This window comes from Protopterus annectens, chromosome 8.part0 (assembly GCF_019279795.1).
Source record: "Protopterus annectens isolate FY-2018-M chromosome 8.part0, PAN1.0, whole genome shotgun sequence".
NCBI classification, from domain to species: Eukaryota; Metazoa; Chordata; order Ceratodontiformes; family Protopteridae; genus Protopterus; species Protopterus annectens.
This window is the reverse complement of record NC_056741.1, coordinates 1,832,549,634-1,832,570,670: the sequence shown is the minus strand read 5'-3', so window position 1 is coordinate 1,832,570,670 and position 21,037 is coordinate 1,832,549,634. Positions and strand designations below refer to the sequence as shown.

General features: G+C 38.9%; 1 protein-coding gene across 3 annotated transcripts in view; it reads left to right on the top strand.

Moving 5' to 3' along the window:
- Nucleotides 1-21,037, top strand: part of LOC122809662 (RNA-binding Raly-like protein) — a 904,169-nt gene that overhangs the window by 660,424 nt on the left and 222,708 nt on the right. For all 3 annotated transcript variants that reach the window (XM_044081323.1, XM_044081321.1, XM_044081322.1), the window contains exon 4: nt 2,922-3,058. In XM_044081323.1, coding sequence (XP_043937258.1) covers nt 2,922-3,058 — 137 coding nt within the window. The remainder of the gene's footprint in view (nt 1-2,921; nt 3,059-21,037) is intronic.

The following is a 21,037-nucleotide window of genomic DNA, read 5'->3' as shown; positions in this document are numbered from 1 at the left end:
GCAGACAAGCTGAAATGGCTGACAAATGAATCTTGATGTAGGAGTAAGGCAGGCCAGAGTATACTAACTCACATAAATAATGTAGAATCAGAGAAACACTGGCCCTGAAACTTTTTCCATTTACTAATATGTGATTTTCTTGTTGAAGGTTTTCTTGCCTCCTTTAATACTTGCTGCACATCCTCAGAAAAAGGTGCTTAAAAGGTTTTAAGATTCTATCATCCAGGCAAATAGTTGCAGTTGTTAGGGGTTGGGATGTTTCAAACACCCATGTCTTGTGTGAGTAGGTCCCCTGGCCATTTCTAAAAGAAGGATGAGCCACTGTTGCCAGAGCCCAAAGGGAGTCACAACAATGATCTTTGAAGAATCTTTCTGAATCTTCAGAATGACCTCTTGGGCGTTAGTAGAAAGGGTGGAAAAGCATTCGGTAGCACTCCTGACCAAGGAAAAGAAAAAAGCATCTGTCTTCCAGACTTTGTTGAGTCCTGGAGCAGAATTTTGCCAACCAAGTTGAGGGGCATCCAGAAAGATCTATTTGAGGTATTCCCACAACTGCATCAATTTCTGGAAGACCCCCTGATTCGTTGGTAGTCCTGAAAATGACTTTTTGTACTTGTCTCTGCTCTTTTGAAACCTGAGTTGATGGAAGATTTCAATGATTGGTTTCTCCTACTGAGTACCAGTTATCACTGTCTTATTCATCTTCTGGTTGAAAGGATGCAAATCAGCCTTAAATCAGTTTCCAAATAAAATCTTTATTCGTTTTCTTGTTCAATGGATGAGCACTTAGTTACATAATAAATATGTTTTCAGCTTATATACACACTTTTTACAATGCTCACTGGGAGGTGTGTCCAGGGTGGAGGTCACTCATTAGCCAAGACACATCAGGAGGGGATTGGCCTGCCTCTTCTCACCTTAATTTGTATGTTGAACCATTTGGGCCATTCCAAAGTGAGTAAGTCCAGCCAAGGAACCCTTCCCTTAACGTAGTTTTACAGCAGTGATAAAAGTGGAATCAGTGTATTTCCATTAAGTTGTATAGAACCTTTATCTAGACTTTGTCAGATCCACCAAAGTAATAAAGAGACAATATAAACCTTCAACGTTATAAAACACTACCTGGATAATCATCAGTACACAGTATGTTACTTTACATTAGATGCATGTAATTTAAATCTAGAACAGCATAAGCATAAATTAAACTATAACTGTATCTGTCCCATCCGAGTGTGTGAAATGTAGAGCTCGGTTCCCACTTTTATAGGGAATCTGTGAGTGAAAGTGAAGTATAGTAAACAAATATATCATAGATAAGAATGATTAAATGGGATTTACAGACAATTACACCTGCTTAGGATTCCTGGTTTTACATGGAAATTTACATAATTTACATTAAGTGAGAAGATCTTTTTGCGGCACCCCTTGTTAGTGTGATCAGCTGGTTAAAAGTAAAACTCTTTCTGGACAGAATATGAAATTGATGTTAGACATTATACCAGTTATAGGGAACAAATACTGGAAAAGTAGTCTTGTGACCCAGTTCATCTGTCCATCCATTATCTGGGTTTACTAAACTAATCTGATCTGGAATATGTGTATAAAAAATTATAAAACTGAGCAACTTTATAGAAGCTAACTGCTTTCTTGGGGCAACAGGCTGGCCATCAGGAAAGTTACGGGCTATGAGAAAAACATCCTCCAGTGCTGAAAGAACAGGAGAAACAGGGGCAGGTTCTGGAAAATCCAGTTGTAATAAGTTATAATACATTTTCTAGGGCAGTGAAATATTATTATGATCCCACCGAACAACTGATTAAATCTGTAATTAGTTTCATAGAAACAGAATCTTTCAAAGGGACTGGCTGAATCCATTTTTTCCTCAGACTCTGAATCAGAAACCTAAGGTGACAAAATAGAATCTGTCACTTCACAATGATTTTGTGGTTCAAAAACTTAAGCCTCTTCAGAAAATGAAGAATCTTTCACGAGAAGCAACTAAACTGAAAAGGTTCAATGCCTGAACTATACCTTGAACTAAGCCTGATAAATCACTCCTGTCCAAAGTGATTGGGACAGGAGAAGAAACATGTCTACGTTTTCATTTTTGTTTTACAGGAATTTCTGAAAATGCAGACCCACTTTCACCAGTAAAAACCTCCCTAGTGATAGGCATATCAGTTTGGGTAGGTAGAGGGGTATTCCCTGCTCCTTCTCCTAAGATCAACAAGAATAGCTCTCACTTGCCTACTAAGGCTACTACAACAGCCAAAAAGGATGTGTATAAGCCCTGTTACATAGTAACTGTAGGGACTACTCCAGAGAGAGACAGATAAAAAAGAGAAATAGTTTGAGGAGTCAGAAATGGCCACAGCAGAGTCACCCATATGTGGCTGAAGTAATTTAGTAGCCTGCCAAAGGAACAAAGTCTGCTTGGATTTTTTTTCTTTTTGTGGCAGTACTTCATAGCCCCCCAAATTCACAGATAATGAGATGTTACATTTTAAGGAATTTGGGTGAATCAGTACATAGCAATACAGCACAAATCTTTTTATTAGTGCATGTCAATTTGTACTGTACTGCTACTGCCTATGAATACCAGTTACCCACAGTGTATGAAATACATTGTTATGCTTTTATCACACCTTTTATATGGGATGTGCTGTTTAAGATAATATACATATGTGTACCTGTGTGTGTATCTGTAAATACTTGTAGTGTCTATATGTATCTATTCTTTCCATCAGTTATCTTTTTGTCTTTGTATCATCTATCTGTTTGACTGTTTATATAACTATAAACACTTCCTTCATGTACATGGGTGTCTGGCTTTATACTTTACATTTACAAATCTGAATTTTGCACAATGGTAAGCACAGATTACTGAGACTACTCTTCTGACATATCTATTTTCTTTCCAGACTATGTGACTCTCCCCTGCTGTCTCCACCTACTCAAGCTGTCATTCCAGTCAAAAGGCTGCAAATCACACAACCCACATCTCGTAAAGTCAAGAGTTCCTGCAGTTCCAAAGGCAGTGCAGGAGCCAGAATGAAACGTAAGCCATGCAGAGTGAAAACCTGACAGAAACGTTCTCTTTGTAAGCTATCAGAAATGAGTAGGAAGTTGGTTAAGCCTCAGTTTTCACATTGTTAAGACAGTAACTGGGCACTTTACAGAACAATGAAAAGGATAATTAACGTCAGTGTCGGCACTATACACAGTGTTTGTCATGGTACCTCTTGTACCCTACATTTCTCTTGCTTCCTCAGTTTCAGCCATCAATCACAGCAGAGCAAGCTAGAGATTCATGTCGGGCAGGAAATATGTGATATTCTGATGATAAAGCTTTAATATGATTACTTTCTATTTGAAATAAAAAATAGTCCACTTTACCTTAAATTCCATACTCTGGATAAAATTCTTTCTTTCTAAAATGGGCAAATTCATATCTGTCAGACATTATGGTTTAAAACTTAGTAAAAATATATCTCAGTAGCAAGTTTTATGGCATTTAAATATACTGTAGTGAAATAGAAAGAAATGACTTCATTTGTATGCAAAGACCCCGTGGCCTACCTAACTTGCTAATGCACCTGGTTGTTGGATAAACTGTCGATCCTGTTTAAACAGAAGCTTGTTTTCTCCCCACAGCACAAGAAATGTATGGCTGCTCCATGTATTCCTACATTCCCTGTTTTATTCTTACAATGCCCTTAGGAAGATTGCTCCATGTGTGTACTACCCATGTTGTGATATTTTACCATGAAATGATTAACCCCTGTTAAAAATGTGTATTTCTGAACAACTCTTTATTAAAAATGCTGCCTTCCTGCGATGTGTTGATTCACTTAATTTACATCCTGTACCCTCTTCCCATTTAGAGTGTATCTTGTACACATTTAAAAAGACATATAAACACACACACACACACACACACACACACACACACACACACACACACACACACACACACACACACACACACACACACACACACACACACACACACTTTATTTGATTCTCCATCCCTTTACACATATCCAAGTGTTTATGTGGTCTCCAGATTGAAACAAATGACTTAAATTTAAGACACACGGTAGGGTAAGTGCTGCCTGACACTAGCCAGAACAATGGTGAATCAATTTCAGAGGACTTGTCATGTCACTGAAAACCATACTGTGTCTGATAATACTAAGGCACAATGTTCCCAAAGGTGCCAAGTGGCAGTAATCTAAGATTAATTGGAGAAGACTTTACCTTACTGTCTGTACTTTTACTGAATGAATTTCCCATGGCATTTTAAATTATATCAGTTGTGATTTCTGAATATTTAACTTTAACCAATAATCCAAAAATGTGTGTAGTACGCATCAGAAAGACATAGGTGCATAAGTATAAGACAGATCTTGCCAGCCATTTTGGCGGTAGCCAGTGCAATTTTATGAGGGGAATACAGTCTGCAGATTTTAAAACTGTTTTCTAACAGTTTAGTTCCAAAATACAAGCCACCTAGGAATTTTGGATCGCAACAATTAAACCAAGTTATAACTCACAAATGTAATAACAAAGACTAGCTTTACTCAGTATACATTAGAAAAGCCTGGAACTTACTTCTTTTAGACATAAGAACAGAAGCCCATTTCTGCCAAAGCTAAAAGACTACCTACAAACTTAATAATATTATTGCTTAAGTACTAGACACTTTCTGCTTGGTAATGTGCATCTGCCTTCTTACCTTCTTTTAACCCTTCAACAACCATACTCCTCCTGTCCTAAACCTACCACTTGTCTTCTTTCTTATATCATGGCTATTATAGAACTCTGTATCATTCACCCACTTTGCTTGACTATGCAGATGGTTGACTGCTATGTGTGAAAAGAGAATCCCCAGGGAAGGGAAATATGCTTCTTCGCCGGAGATTGTGTGATCTCGGAGTTAGTATACAAAATTAGCAGGGGTTGTGAGGAGAACATCCCCCCTGCATGGGAGCTGCAGAGGGATTGTCCCCCATGTACAGAAACCTGTTGATGTTGTGTGATTTGATGTTACTGTATCAATGTTAACCACATCAACATAATGCCAAATCAAGCTTTCCTACTAATTCTGTATATATTTCTGGCTGTACCCCAAAGACTGAATATACATTTGAACAGTTTTTGTGTCTCTAAAAAAAAAATCGCAAATGAGTGAATTCTGATTTGTGTGAATCACTTATGGTTGAATTTAGTTTCATACAGGGTGGGTATTTAGGAGCGTGCAGGAAAATTAATATTTGAATGAAAAAGTATGTTATAGCAGTTGGTGTGTATGTGTACCTGTTCGCAGGGTAAGGTTAGGTAAGGGGATAGATTCAGTGTTCTGTGTGTTTTGTGTTCTATGTCCTTTTCTCTTCTGTAGTAGTACTGTTGTGGAAAGGGCTTTTAGTAATGTAATATGTAGAGTTAGAGTCAGGGCATGGGTAATGTTAGGGTTATAGTTAAGTTTAGCACACATGAGTAAGGTGCTGTGTGGGGCAAAGCTTATGTATACTGGAAGTTAAAACTTTGCTAACTGCAATATGTAAACTCATAATACAATGCATATATTATATGTAAATATATATCTATAGCTATATATATATATATATATATATATATATATATATATATGTTATCCTGTTTGTATTTTACCAAAGCATCTCTAATTTCTCTATAAACTAGTACAATTTCTAACTATTCAATCATTGTTGTTTAACTTGTATCTATTCATAGCCAGTATTTCATTATGTCTAATTTGGTATAATTATTTAAACTGTAGATATTTTTGTATTATTTTTGAAGATTGTAAAATTATTGTTCTTAAAATATTTTTTGTAACACTTTGGAGCTTTTCTCTGCAGGCCTCTGCTGAAAATGGGCACCTACCCAGACTTTCACAGTAATCAAACGTCAGTAAATAATAAATAAATGCACCTGTAAATGAAAACTGTGTGTCTACATGTAAATTAATTTCAGTATCAGTGTCTAAGTAAGTAAAACTGCCTGTAATATACACCTGCTAAAGTAAACTGTGTCTTTGCATGAAAACTGTATATTTTCAATGTCAAATCTCAATATAAATTATAGTGCCTAGGGAGCTTTTTCCCCCAAAACTCTGTTGAAAAGGGGCTATTTTGCAGTCCAATTATCCTGACCAACAAAAGAAAATACATTCTAATACAAGGGCAGTGCAATAGCTCACCTGAAGGATAAACAGGAAATAAACACAAGCGATTGAGTATACACTATAAACTATCCATACAGTGAAAGAAGTTACAGCTAAAAATGGATAATTAGAAGGGCATATAAATATTGCATAACTACAGGAATCAATCAGAGGAGGGTAGAAAAGATTGCAAGGTGGAATTGGATAGGCAATTCACAAAGAAACAATGGGAGGACATATGTATGGCTCCCAAGTATGCAACAAAGTCTAGAAGATTTAGGATTTTTTCTTGGAAGTGTTTGCATAGATATTTTTATATCCCAAACAGACTCCAAAGATTTTTTTTCCACAGGTAGACTGCAAATGTTGGAGATATGATTGGATGAACAAATGGGTGTAACCAAGAAAATTATTTTTTTGAGCTGAGATACCGGATCTGAATTGTCTAGACATACTAAGGCCTTGTTAAGTTTAAATCTAGTGGCTGCTAAAAATGCAATTACTAAAAAATGGAAATCAAACTGCATTTAAAGTAATGAATATTGTAAGAGAGATAAAATAACTAGAACTGGGATCTTTAGAAAAGGGTAGGAGCAAATTGCAAAAAAATGTAAATTGTGGGAGCAAAACATGCAGAGTAATGTTTTGGAAGAGAAGTAGATGGTTTATAGAGTATACTCAGCAACATATGTAATGTTGGATTCATGATAATGGTATAAAAGCCTGAATGTGATGTATCATGTTTGTAACTGTGAACATGTTAACATGGGTTGTTTTCTTTTATATACATATATGTTTGTGTATGTCTTAAGTGGTACTTCAGTAAAGGTACTTAAAAATAAAAGAAATAAATTCCACAATTAGGCAGAAGACAGGTGGGAGGGGAGATGAGAAAGGAGAGAAGTAGACAATACAGCTCTATCAATTATGGTAAGTGCATAACTTTCGTATCTCATATTGTCTCTTCCGTCTGTTCCTCAATGGATGCAACAGAGTTTCCAGCTAATCTAACCCTTGGGTGGATGCAAGGAAGGATATTCTGGAGGATAGCTGAACCAAAGGCTGTCCTGCCTCTGGAGAGTAAATCTGGTTTATAATGGGATATGAAGGTATGAACATTGGACCAAGTGGCAGCTGCACAAATGCCATTGACAGATGCTCTGGAAAACAAAGCAGCTGAGGTTTCCACAGATCTAGCAGAGTGAGCTTTGACAGGTTTAAGTAAGGCTAAACCTTTTTCTTTGTATGCATCTGTAATGCAGGTAGATAACCATCTTGATAAAGTGACTTTAGACCCAACTTGCTTGCTAAGAAAGGCAGAAAAATCTCTCCAGACTCTCTGAAGGATTCTGTATGGTAGATGTAAAAATGTAGCTGTCTATGAACATCCAGCAAATTTAGTATGTATTCTTCTTTTTTGGGAAAATTTGGGAAGAAAACTGGAAGATTGATGTTCTGATTTAAAGAAGTATTGGTATATACCTTCAGTAAGAAGGAATGATTGGTTTGTAAGAAAACCCTGTCCTTATGAAAAATAATATAAATTAGAAATTGGATATCCACCTTAACTGGAGGGTTGAATTGTGGTCTAGTCAGGACTTAAGTAAAACAGTACTGTCCCAAGCAGGAAATGGATCTGTAAGAAGAAGTCTATAGGAAAAGTACCCCTCAAAAAGGCTTTAGATAACCTGAGAGAGGCAACTGGGTTACTGATTCTCTCCAGTGTGAAGGTTTGAAATAGCTGCCAACTGGACATGATAATAGAGGAACTGGCACCAAAGAAGCTATGAAGTCTAGGACAGTTGGAATGGGCACCAAAACAGGGTCTGAATTTCTCTGAGAAGCCCAAATAGACAACCTTTTCCATTTGCTCTTGTAAATATTTCTAGTAGAAGGTCACTGAGATGAAGTGAAAATGTGGACTACTTGGAAGGAAAGCCTGGATTGACTAGTCATCAATGGAAGTGAAGAAACCAAGCAGTTAATCTGAGAGCTCAAATGTTTGGGAGGGATAAGCCAGATGGGTGAAAATGAGATCCAGGCAGGGATCCAGCACCCATGGACAGCGTTATAGATGAGTTCACAGGTAAGGGAACCATATTTGTTGAGGCCAAAAGGGGCAATGAGAATCACTGTAACCTTTCTCTTTAATGCTCTCTGAAGATATTTTGGAATGAGAGGAGTCAAAGTAGGAAAGGCATAAAGGAGTCTGGGGTGGTAGCCAAGTTTGGATCAGAGCTTCTCTCAGTGACTCCCCATCCGGGGGATTAGATCAAAGAACCTACTGCATTTGGTGTTGTGAGGAAAGGCAAAAAGATCACAGAAAGGTTGGCACCAGTGGCAGAAGTACAGGTCTGATACCTTTTGACTCAAGGACTACTCATGAGGATAGATCTGCTCAAACTGTGTGCTAGAACAATGACTGGATTTCTCCAGAATGTGCATTGCTGAAAGAAAGTGATTGGAAAATATCACCCATTGCCAAACCATCATGGCTTCTTGGTATAATGGGTAATAATGGGTTCCCCCATTTGTTGATCTACCAACATGTTGTCAGTCTGGACAGATGTCAGTCTTTGAGGGAGGGAGTCCTGAAAGGCGTACAACACTTGGAGAGCTGCCCTCATCTCCAGACAGTTGATATAGAGACTGACTTTCTATGGGGACCAAGTGCCTTGAACTGTCTTTTCTCTATAGTACCCCCCACCCCAACTGAGAAGTGTCTGTGGTCACTGTGGCTTTAGATGGGGGGGGAGACAAATGGGTGACCTTGCATTACTGTAGGGGATTGAAGCCACCAGTAAATGTGAGTCCTGCAAATGTTCGTCACACATATTTGGAAAAATGTTGGTTGAAGCCTGATGGACAACCGCACTGCTAGGGTCCATTGAAGTACTCACATGTGATATCTGTCAAGAGGGAGCAAAGTGATGGATGCAGCTACTGAACCCAGCAAATGAATAACCATTCTCGCTGACAGTTTCTGGAGATGAAAATGACTTCAGCATGATTGTGAAGAGTGGATAACCTCTTCTGAGGAAGTTTCGCTATCTGAGAAGTTGAGTCCAAGAGTGTTACTATAAATTCTGTCACTTGTACAGGATGGAATTTTGACTTCAGTAGGTTTGCTGTAATGCTCAATATTGAGTAAAGTTGAAGCATGAAGTCTCTTGCCTGGATTAGTAGATTCCTAGTATGGACAGAAAAGAGACAGACATCCAGACATGGGAAGACTTGCAGCCTGAGGTACATTGTGACCACTGACGTATTTGGTGAAGACAAAGGGGAGCTGTGGTTAGGCCAAAGGGCAGGGCTCTGAATTGGAAGTGACTGGCTCCCAGATGGAAGCAGAGAAACCTTCTGAATTGCCTGTTTATATTGATTTAATTTTATTTATTTATTTATTTAACATTTGTTTACTGGGAAAATCCGACTCAGAACAAAGCCAATTTTCAGCAGAGGCCTGAGGAAAAGCACTCTAGATGCATGTCTTTGTACCATGGGAGTAAACTGGAGCACCCAGAGGAAACCCACATGAATGCAGGGAGGACATACAGACTCCGCACAGAAGGCACCCCAGCCAAGAATCGAACAGGAGAACCTCTTGCTGTAAGTCGACAATGCTACCGGTGCACCACTGTGTTGTCCATGTGATATGGTAGTAAACTTCCTGTAGGTCTGTGGAGCACATCCAGTTGTTCACTCTCAGTAGGGGGAGAATGGCCTGAACCATGACAATCAGCAACTTTGATTGTTTGACCTCTTGGTTGAGGTGACTGAGGTCCAAAATTCGCCTGAGGTCCCCAGTCTTTTTCGGCACTAAAAAAACATTAAGTTCCAGATCCTAACTGGACTGGCAGGACCTCTTGGATAACGCACTTCTTTAGTAGCTTTTGTATTTTTTTGAGTGCTGCTGGTCTTTGAGATGGTGGAACATTTGGTAACTTTTTGAATTTGGGGGATGAAATAAAAGAGGAATGTAACAGCCTCTGGTTATTATCCACTACACTCATTTGTCACTTGTAATGGATGAAGACTCATCAGGAGAACACTTTCGCAGCTCCTTGGTCTTTTCTTTATGCCCTGTGACTTTATCCACTTTAAACTTGTCTGAAGACTTTTTGGAAGAAGAAGCTCCAGAATCAACAGATAGAGTCTTGGACGATTCTCCCTCCAGGGCAGGAAGAGGATCCATAAGGATAAGTGTTACTGCACTCGAGCTCAAAACCAGTTCGCTTCACATTAATAGCTTTTTTTTTTGCACTTTGATGGGTGCAGAGGGCTGATTCAAGCCATCCGAGTTGGGAACTGATACTGGGAGGCTTATTGTGTGTTTATCTCATTGGCCTGATGGCTTAACTGTGTAAAAATCTTTCATCCTGCATATATAAAATCCTTGCCTTATATATTTATTTATTTTATTTTACATTTGTTGACCGGGAGAGTCTGACTGGATACATGTCCATTTTCAGCAGAGGCCAGGGGAGAAAAGCTCCACAGATAAAGAACAAACTATGAGATTTCTACATAGCAAGCAAGTATTCATAGGAAAACACATTATTTTACAAAATTCCATAGTTTTAAAGTTACAAAGTACAATATTCATTCGTAGTCCCAAGTTTTAACAAAATTTCATAGTTTGAGTTAGAGTAAAGTAGTACTTAGAATGTACTGGTTTCCAGTAATAACACTGATTGAGACAAATGTAAGTAAAAGGGGGTTGGGAGTGGATGTTAGGGTTAGTTTTGTGAGATGTGGTTGGGTTTAAAGTTGGAATGTGTATAATTGCTGGGGTCTATATCAGAACATCGAATGTTTAATAGTTCGAATCACTAAAGGTCGACTTTTAATGATCGAACTATTAAAACATCGAATGTTCCTAAAAAATAATTTAAAAAAAAAAGAAAAACTAAAGGGTGTAGGCAAGCCCTACACCCCCCGCTACTTAAATATACCAACTCTAAGACCGCACTACATTGAAGTAAATGGAAATCTCCCCTTACGGAGATTTCCGTTTACACGTTCGATATTCTAAACATTTGCTATTGTCATGTCGACAATATCAGATTCGATATTGTTGGCTTTCAATATAATATAGACCCTAATTGCTGAATGTTGGTGGAGGTGTTTGCAGGTGAGGCACTATAAGGAGGAGTCATGATTCTTCTTGCAGGGATAGAAGTGAAAAGGAACACGAGAGTGGGTCAGAGGGTGTGTATGATATGGGTCAGCTTGGTGGGTAGCAAGGGCATAGCCATGTGAGTTTTAGGTGTTCTTTTAGTAGCTTTTTGTATGTAACCATTGAGTTATCTGAGGTAATAGCAGAAAGTAATGAGTTCCAAATTGTACCGATGTAGTTAGGGAAGAGGGAGTCACCTATTGTGTCGTTGCTTTTGGTCACCCTGATTACTCTTTCATCACTAGAGTGAAGCTGTCTGGTATTAGTTTGTAGTTTATGTAGATTAGATAGCGCTTATCACTAGAGCGAAGTTGTCTGGTATTAGTTTGTAGTTTAAGGAGATTAGATAGTGCTTATCACTAGAGCGAAGTTGTCTGGTATTAGTTTATAGTTTAAGTAGATTAGATAGTGCTTATCACTACAGTGAAGTTGTATGGTATTAGTTTGTAGTTTAAGTAGATTAGATAGTGCTTATCACTAGAGTGAAGTTGTCTGGTATTAGTTTGCAGTTTAAGTAGATTAGATAGTGCTTATCACTAGAGTGAAGTTGTCTGGTATTTGTAGTTTAAGTAGATTAGATAGTGCTTATCACTAGAGGGAAGTTGTCTGGTATTTGTAGTTTAAGTAGGTTAGATAGTGCTGGGTTTTCTTCAGGAAGTAGTAGGAGTTTCTGGATGAAAGAAAGCTGATGGAATGAGAGGAGATTTGGGAATTCAAGCCAGTTAAGTTGATTTACTGAATGACAGTGGTGGACATGGTAGGGGGCACCAGTAGCAAATTTGGCAATTTGATTGTAGCAGATGTTAAGCTTGGCCATTTCAGTTTTGGGTAGGTTGGTGAAGATGGGAGCAGCGTAGAATAGTGTGGAGTGGAGGTGGGTTTGAGCTATTGTTATTCTAGCAGGTTGGGTTAGAAATGGTTTGTTTTTATAAAGACTGCCCAGTCTTTATAAAAACAAGCAAGAGCAGGCCTCTCCAGTTTAAAATCATCTATAGGAAAAGCTGTCCATAGTCACCCACCATTCATAGCTGCTAAAAGGGCTGCCAGTTTGTGCAGAGGGCAGCACCACTGCAGGCTGTCTTACAGTACACTACTAAACACTCTCACTTAGACCTTTAAATGACTATTCTCTACTCCTTCCCATCTGCTAAGGATCTGGTATAACAGATAGGTGCTTCTCTGTAATCTCTGTTTCTGTCTGGTGGATATGGGGATCCTCAGGCATTGTAGTAACTGCCTCATACTCATTGACAACCATTTAATTTTAGAACAGACAACACAGTGTGTGAGAGCTGTAGATACACAATGTCATTAGAGGCAAAGCTCTCACATACTCACACGAAAAATGCAAACTAGGTTGCTAGAGTTAACACCCAAAACACTCACTACCAAGATTAAGGACAAACATACAGACCCACATATTTGGAGGTATTCACTTATAATCAACCAAATCTCCAAGACCTAATATAAGCATCTATCAGTGGCCCTGCACACATTCAAATAAGACAGTACCTCACACAACACATAACTCTGAATATTATAGTAGCATCACTTCCAAGTCCATAAGGCAATACCCCACACAGCCAAACATTATAGTTATTGGGGATTCCATTATAAGACATACTGCTGTCTGCTTTACCAGGCTAAACAAAGACAAGATCACAGTGAGCTGTCTGTCTGGAGCCAGGAGCTGCCATTTCACAAATGCACTTAGGTCTTTAAAACAAAAGTACCAGTACGGCACAGTTATAGTCCATGTAGGCGTAAATGACCTAAGACGTACTTCAGTGGACTGTATGAAGAGAGACATAATGGAGCTCTCTGAATGTGTTTCACAGTAGCTTTGAGTAGCATCCTACCTTCACCAAGGATGATATCACAGTACTAGCAAAAATGATTGACTTCAACAATTGGATTAGTTTCTGGTGTCACAACAAGGGGATTCAATATTTGTCAGTCTTGCGAGACATGATCAACAAACCATGACGCTTAAATGAAAAAAGAATATTGGATATTATAAGGGTTTTTTCTAGCACTTGCAAATATGTATACTAAGTGAATTTTTGCAGCTAGTCTTCATGTCTCCATGGAGGCAATCTGATAAAGAGAAGCTAGAGACAGTCTGGTGGAAGGGGATTGACTGAGGGAAACAAAGAAAAATGAAGAGAAATTGATTAGGACATAATGTTACCGGAAAACAATCAGGGGTTTTCCCACGTGTGACAACTTTAAAGATAATACAAAACCAGTTAGACTTGAAGTAAAGTTCTCCCAGGTTTTTTTTTAAATGCAGTGGGGATACTAATATAAACAAGTGCTTTTGTTTTTTTCTTGTTCACCCTTCTCTCTTTTTCTTTGTTCAGTTTTGAGAAACGTAGGCACTGCAATGAAAAAAAAATGAGGAGGGGAGGAGATGTGGGGAGAGCAGAAGGGTCTGGTTAGGAAGGGTCTGGTTAAGAGACAAAAGAAAGTGTGCTTTTTCCCATGCTTGCATAGGGAAGTAACTGGGTAAAAACCCTAGGTGTTATCAAGTCTATTACAAAGCATGTAAATGAAAAAAAATATTGAATATGGTAAGGCTTTTTTTTTCTGATAAACAAGGTACCTTTAGCACTTTAGTGTCTGGTTTGCATCACTAGAAGATAATTTGATAATGAGAAACAGCTTGGAGAAAGTGTTAACTGAAAGTATTCAAGCATTTAGATATAAAAAATCAAAATACCACTTACTAATACAACAGGCTGTACCATGTGTCTTAGCATGACTAGCCTTTCTTTTTGGTTAACTTTAGCCTGTCTGTGTAGCTATCAACTTAGAACTGATGTTCTTACTAAGAAGATAAAACGTCAATATTTGAAGATGTACATAGTTTTGCATGTTATTGTAAAGTTCATAGGTTTTAGGATGGTCTTTTGGGAGGGATTGTTTGTTCTGTTTCAGGGCTTTCAAAAAAATAAAAAGTTATGTAAGATGTGACATAGGCACAAATAGATATAACGTAAAACAACCGTATAAAAGACCAACCTGCCAAACAGTATATACATGTAACATAAAAGTTTGAACTAGGCAATTAGCAAAAGAGCAGTTATATATAAAAGGTGGTAATAATAACTATATAAGAAAATGATGCTTTCTGTAATGTCTTTCAATCTGAATGGTCTTACAGATTAATACAAAAAAGAAAGAGTAGCAAACTATATTTAAAAATGTAAAGTGCAAATAGCTATGCTACAGGAGACACACCTGGAAAGAAATTAACATGTGAATTTGATAAAGAAAGGTTTTCAGGATGGTTAGTCAGTGGAATATTAGGGGCAAAGGAAAAGAGGAGTACTTATATTAATTGCAAGAGGCGCTCCAATAGTGATAGAAGATGGAAAAAAAGATAATAATGTAAGATACATAGTACTAAAGGGTACTGGCTAGGGAGGAGGATTACACTGGCATGCATTTACATCCTCCCTAAGACTGCTATAATGGAGCTTAACAAAATTCTGGGAGAAATAATCAGCTTTCATCAAGGAATATTGCTTATAGGTGGAGACTGGAATTTGGTTTGCAGTAGTGAATGTGTGTCTGTGGGGCCTAGAAGGGAAAATATAACAAGGGAGGGTAGATTTTTGAAGACATTTATGAAAATGTTTGGCATGGAAGATGTGAATTCAGTACTAGGAGTTCAGAGTGAATTTACATATTACTCACCAAGATACAAAAACTAGGCTAGGCTAGATATATTTTATATTTCACAGGAACATGTGCATTTAATTGAAGGTCTTGAAATGCACCCAATAACTATTTCACATCATGCACCAATAACTAAAATAAAAATGCAAGGTAATTAAATGAAAATGAGACACTGGCGCTTTCCCACATACTGGTTGAAAAGAGAGGAATTTAAGGAATAGTTTGTGAAATTAATTCAGGAGCTACTAGAGAAGACAGATTTATCTTTTGAAAACATATCTAAAGAGTGGGATAAAATTAAAGTGGAGTTTAAAACTAGGTTGGAAAAAGAAAGGGACATATGGTTAAACAGTAACAAGAATTATTTCGAGGGATTGACAAATGTTAAAGTATTGCAAAATAGGGGGAATCTCTCAGAAAAAGAAAAGGAGCAACTGCAAAATGCTAAACAGAAAATAGGGGATTACCTCAATAAAATGCATGAGTTGAGAAAGATTACTGTTATGCAGCTGTTTTTCTATAATAATTCTAGAACACAATAACTTTGAGCACAACAACTCAGGCAACAAAAAGTGGAAAGGACAGTCACAAAGCTTAGGGAGTCTATAACAAGCAAGGTACCAACAGAGCCTGTAGAAGTATTAGAAATATTTCCAAAATGTTATGAAAGTTTGTATAAAGCAGAGAAATATAGAAATCAAAAAAAGTACAAATGGAAATGTTTATGGAAGAATTAAATATGCCAAAGTTAGAGGTAGATGAGGCTCAATTACTAACAGTTAAGATAGGAAGGGATGAGATAAAAATGTCTATGTATAACCAATATACAGGAAAGTCACCAGGAATAGATAGTATCCCTGTGGAAGTTTGGAATTTAGGAGGGAAAAAAAACTGATAAAGACCTGGAAGGTTTTGTTTAACAGTATTTTAAGAGGAGGAGAGGTACCAGCATCCTGGAAGAAGGTGGTGTAATGGTAATACCTAAAGGGGGTAAAGATCCATCAAATCCAGCTTCATGCAGGGCCCATTTCAATACTAAACCACAATTATAAAGTCTTTATGTCTATAATGGCTAAAAGAATAGCAAGATTGATACCAAAATTGATAGATATGGATCAGTGTGGTTTTGTGGAGGGGAGGCAAACATTTGACAATATTAACAGAACACTGATGATCCAGAGGGAAGTAGAATGTAAGAAAGTACCACTTTTAGTGGTGGGTCTTGATGCAGAGAAAGCATTTGACAGAGTAGACTGGGACTTCATGAGCAGGACAATCGAAGCATTTGCTTTCCTTGATACAATTATAAGTTTGATTAGAAGAATATATGAGGGATCACAGGCATGAAATAAAGTGGGTGGGGTCCTCTCTGATAATTTCTACTTGAGTAGAGGAACCAGGCAGGGTTGTCCACTTTCCCATTTGTTGTTTGCATTATATTTATAGGTTCATAGGTAGGTACTAGGCTATCAGCTTTGGGGCCTATATAAGCCTAGCCAAAAAGGTTCCCTGGTTTTCGCCACCCAAGAAAATTATTTTCCAGTGCCCCTGTCGAGCGGTACGGCAGAAGTGATCCCCAGGGTGAATTTTCTATTTCCCATCCAGTCATCAAGATTTTTCTTAAAGATGGCCAATGAGGAACTTTGCTTGACATGAATGAGCAGTTTGTTCCAGAGTATGGGAAGTCTCTGAGACAGGAATCTATCCCTCCAGCAAGTTCTGTTCATTGTGGTGACAAGGTTTAGATCCCTGGAGCATGTGGTATGGAGAGACTGGGATTTAAGTGTAGTATGTCCAACAGCTCTGGGTTTGACATAGCTTTGTATGCTAGGCAGAGATCGCCTCTGAGTAGGTGATATGCAATGGAGTAGAGCTGGAGTTTTTTAAGATGGTCTGCGTATGGCATTTGTTTGAGGCCGGTAATCCGCTTAGTGAGGTATTTCTGTGGCCTTTCCAATTGTTCTAGGTGTCTTGTGAGCTACATGCCAAATGGGGCACTGTACTCTATAATGGGTCTGATGAGGAATGAGTAGAGAGGAACAATGACCTCCTTTTTACTAGAGGAGAACCCTTTTGTGAAGAGGTGTGCCATGTAAAAGGATTTCCTGACTACTGTGGCGATGTGATTATCAAAGGAGAGACTACTATCCACCTGTGTCCAGAGGTCTCATCACATTTTCAGTGTTTAGTGAGCTACCACCTATGTGGTACTTCATGGGTAGTGAGGTTTTCCCCAAGGGGATGACAATGCACATATTGGCATTGAGCTTGAGGACATGACTTTGACACCAAACACCTGTCTCTGTGAGGCCCTTTTGTAGACTGTCTACATCATTAGGTGATTCTATTATGGCTGCCAGTTTGCAGTCATTTATGAACTTTGTTAGCCAAAGACCTTCTGTGTTGGCCTGTACTTCGGAGAAGTAGATGCTGAACAGGAGAGGACCCAGGACCAAACCCTGTGGTACTCCACTTGTCACTGATCTGGTCAGACTTGGAGTCGGCTACTTTTACTGTGTGGGTTCTGTCAGTAAGCCAGTTGGCCACCCATCTTGTGACATAGGGATTTATGGCACCAAACCAAAAGACCAACAGGAGTGAAGGTGTAGCAGAAAAAATCTGTAATATCCAAAAAACCAAACGGCTAACACCAACATCAGACAGTAAAAGATTTAATGTCAGCAAAGCTTTCAGGTATCAAGTACCCTTCCTCAGTGCTTAATAAACTCCACCATAAAACATACCACTTATATACATACATCAATTAAATGAATATCACAGCCAATAATATATATTATATGATAATACGATAATTATAATTTATTAATAATAATTTATAATATATAATTTATAATATTATATAATAATTTAATATAAACCATCTGATTCAGCCCTGGCAAATGTTCAGCTTGTAAATGTAAAATCCATTTTAATTCCATATTTTCCAATTTTACATTCATATCACCCCTAAGTGATTTTGTCATTATATCTATAACGCTAAACTTAAAATTAAAACCTGTTTTAAAGTTAAAACAAAAAGTTGTTTAATATATGTAAAAATAGTTAGTATTAAGTATAGAAATATTATTGCATAATTCTAGGAATATAATGTATTTTCATTTTTGCATTTTTATATCTGTGATATATGTCTCATTAAGGGCTTATTGTGATTAATTGTTTTATTGGCTGTGATATTCAATTAATTGATGTACGTATATAAGTGGTATATTTTATAGTGGAGTTCATTAAGCACTGAGGAAGGGTACTTGATACATGAAAGCTTTGCTGACATTACATCTTTTACTGTCTGACATTGGTGTTAGCGGTTTGATTTTTTGGACATAGGGATTTATGCCCAGTTTAGTGAGTTTATCTATAATTCCAGAGTGGGGGATGGTATCGAAAGCCTTGGCAAGGTCAAGATAGGCTGAGCACACTACCTTTCCCTCATCTATGGCTCTGGTGACTGCTTCAAAGAAGTCAATCAGGTTTAGCAGACATGATCTGCCTTTTACAAACCCAAACTGAGTGGGGTCTAGGGTCTGGAGGTTACCTATGTCTTTGTTTATAAGCTCCAAGATGATATGTTCCATGGCCTTGCAGACCAGGCTCATCAGGCTAATGGGGTGGTAGTTTCCAGGGTCCATGGTGGCACCCCCTTTGTGGAGTGGGATAACCATCACTGTGCGCCATTCATTAGGGACACAGCCTGAGGTGAGGCTATGATTGAACATGGTACTTAGGTGGGGTGCCAGTTCATTCTGTAGTTCATGCAGTACGCAGCCTGAGATGTTGTCTGGTCCCATGGATGCTGTGTTCTTGGCTTTGGAGAGTGCGGCCTTTACTTGTTTGTCCACAATTACAGGAGCTTTGCATTCTTCCAGTATTAAGATGGGCCCTTTGGAGGGTGAGAGGGGGGTAAAGTTAGCACTGAACCTATCTGCCAAGATGTTAGCAATATTGGTTGGTTCTGCATATTTAGTGCCACTGTGCTGTAGCTCAGAGCAGATTTGAGTGTTGCCATTGAGATTCTTGACATAACTGTAGAATGCTTTGTGGTTGTCGTTGGAATCAGTGGTGATTTTATTTTCATAACTGGATTTGGAGGATTTTATGAGAGATCTCAGCTTCCTGCTGAGGCTGACCAGGGAGTTCCTTCAATCTTGGGATTTTACTCTTTTTTGCAACAGCTTCTTCCTCCTGTTGTAGAGTTTGTTTCTGGCAGGGGACCACCAGATTGGCTACCTTTTTATTCAGGATAGCGTCTTGGTTCTGTTAGGGATGGCACAATCCATGCACTCGTGTATGTGCTTATACAGTGCATTTGTATAAGATTCAGCAGGCATGCCTCTATTTTCCATCTGCATGGGTGTCGTGAAGTTTGCCACTTCTGTCGTAAGAAGCATGAAGTTGGCTTTGGAGTAGTTTTTGACAGTGGTTTCCTTAATGGGTGGTGGGGGTAGGGTATGGATGTCTAGGAAGATTAGCTTGTGGTTGGATCTGACCAACGAGAAGTTGACCTCTGGTGTGGAACACCAGCTACCCATATTGGTAATGACCAGGTTCAGGATACTGCTGCCCCTGGTGGGGGTGCAGACAAGCTGATCCAAGGCATTGGATTTTATGAATTTCAGAAAATGTTGAGCAATTGTGTTGGTACAGTAGTAGTTTTCCAAGATGATGGTGGGCTAATTGAAATCATTCATAATTAAGGTATTGGGTTGTACCTTAATATTTCCAGTATCTTAAGAAATGAAGAGTGGGAATCATGGGGCATGGTGGGAGATCTGTAACAAGCTACAACCTTTGTTTGCAGTCTTGCCCAGTGTTAGTTGAATTTGGATAATTTCGGATGCATTATGTTAAGCAACTAGCCTGGAGGTGTGGATATCCTTAATGAATATGGACACACCTCTGACTTTAGTGTTTCGTTCCAGGATAGGTGGCCGATAGGTGTGGTATGAATTATAGCCTGGTAATGCAGGGGTGCTCTCTGGAGTCTTGAACCAGGTCTCTGTCACTGCACAGATGTCGATGTTCTCCCTTTTAAGGAGTGACTCGAGCGAGTTCATTTTGAGGTTTCGACTTCTAGCATTGCGTAGCATTACCCACAGGGTTTGCTTGCTTGTACCTGTTATGGTGGTGAATTTGGCATTTGAACCTTGCCTAAAAAAGGCACTATAGGGGTGGCAACAGCCATAGCCAGTATCCGGAATCCCAGGGGCAACAGGTGCAGGCCATCTCTGGCAAAGCATTGTGGTCTGTCGACCATGTCATCCCAGGCAGACAGGTAATGGATCCCCTTAGAATGACACCAGAAGCTTAACCAATTGTTGAAGTCAGTCATTTTGTCCTTGTACTGTGGTATCATTCTGGGTGATGGCATGTCTCTTTTCATGTAGTCCAGGGAGGTATGTCTCAGGTCATTCACACCAACATGGACAATGACAGTGTCGCATTTGTACTTGTTGTGGAGTGACCTGATTGAGTGCGTTATGTGGTGGATCCTGGCACCCGACAGGCAGCTGACAGTAACTTTCTCCTTGTTTAGCCTGGTGAGTGGGACATCAGTATGCCTGACTATAGAGTCACCTATGACTAGTGTGTGGGGTATGTTGTTTTGTCTTATGGGCTGAGGTTGAGTGGCACACTGATTTTGTGGGCTATGTGTCATTTGGGTAGTGTTGGGGGGTGTTGGTTGTCTGCGTTTCAGCTTGGGCAGATTTTTATTGAGATCCTCCATGAAAGTGGGTGTGTGCTTTGTGTTTCTATGTGTGGGTTTTGGTAGTGTGGGTTTTGAAGGACTATGTGTTGAGTGTGGTGTGGTGCAGGTGTAAACCTTCTTCTCTTGACTGTCTAGTCCAGTCTTGGCTGGAGAGAGCTTGGCTTTCAGTTTGGCTATATAAGTGCATCTCTCACAGGTTGTAGTGTTGGGTGATAGGAGGAGAGGGTTGTCAGTGTACATGAGACAATTGCTACATTGCCCC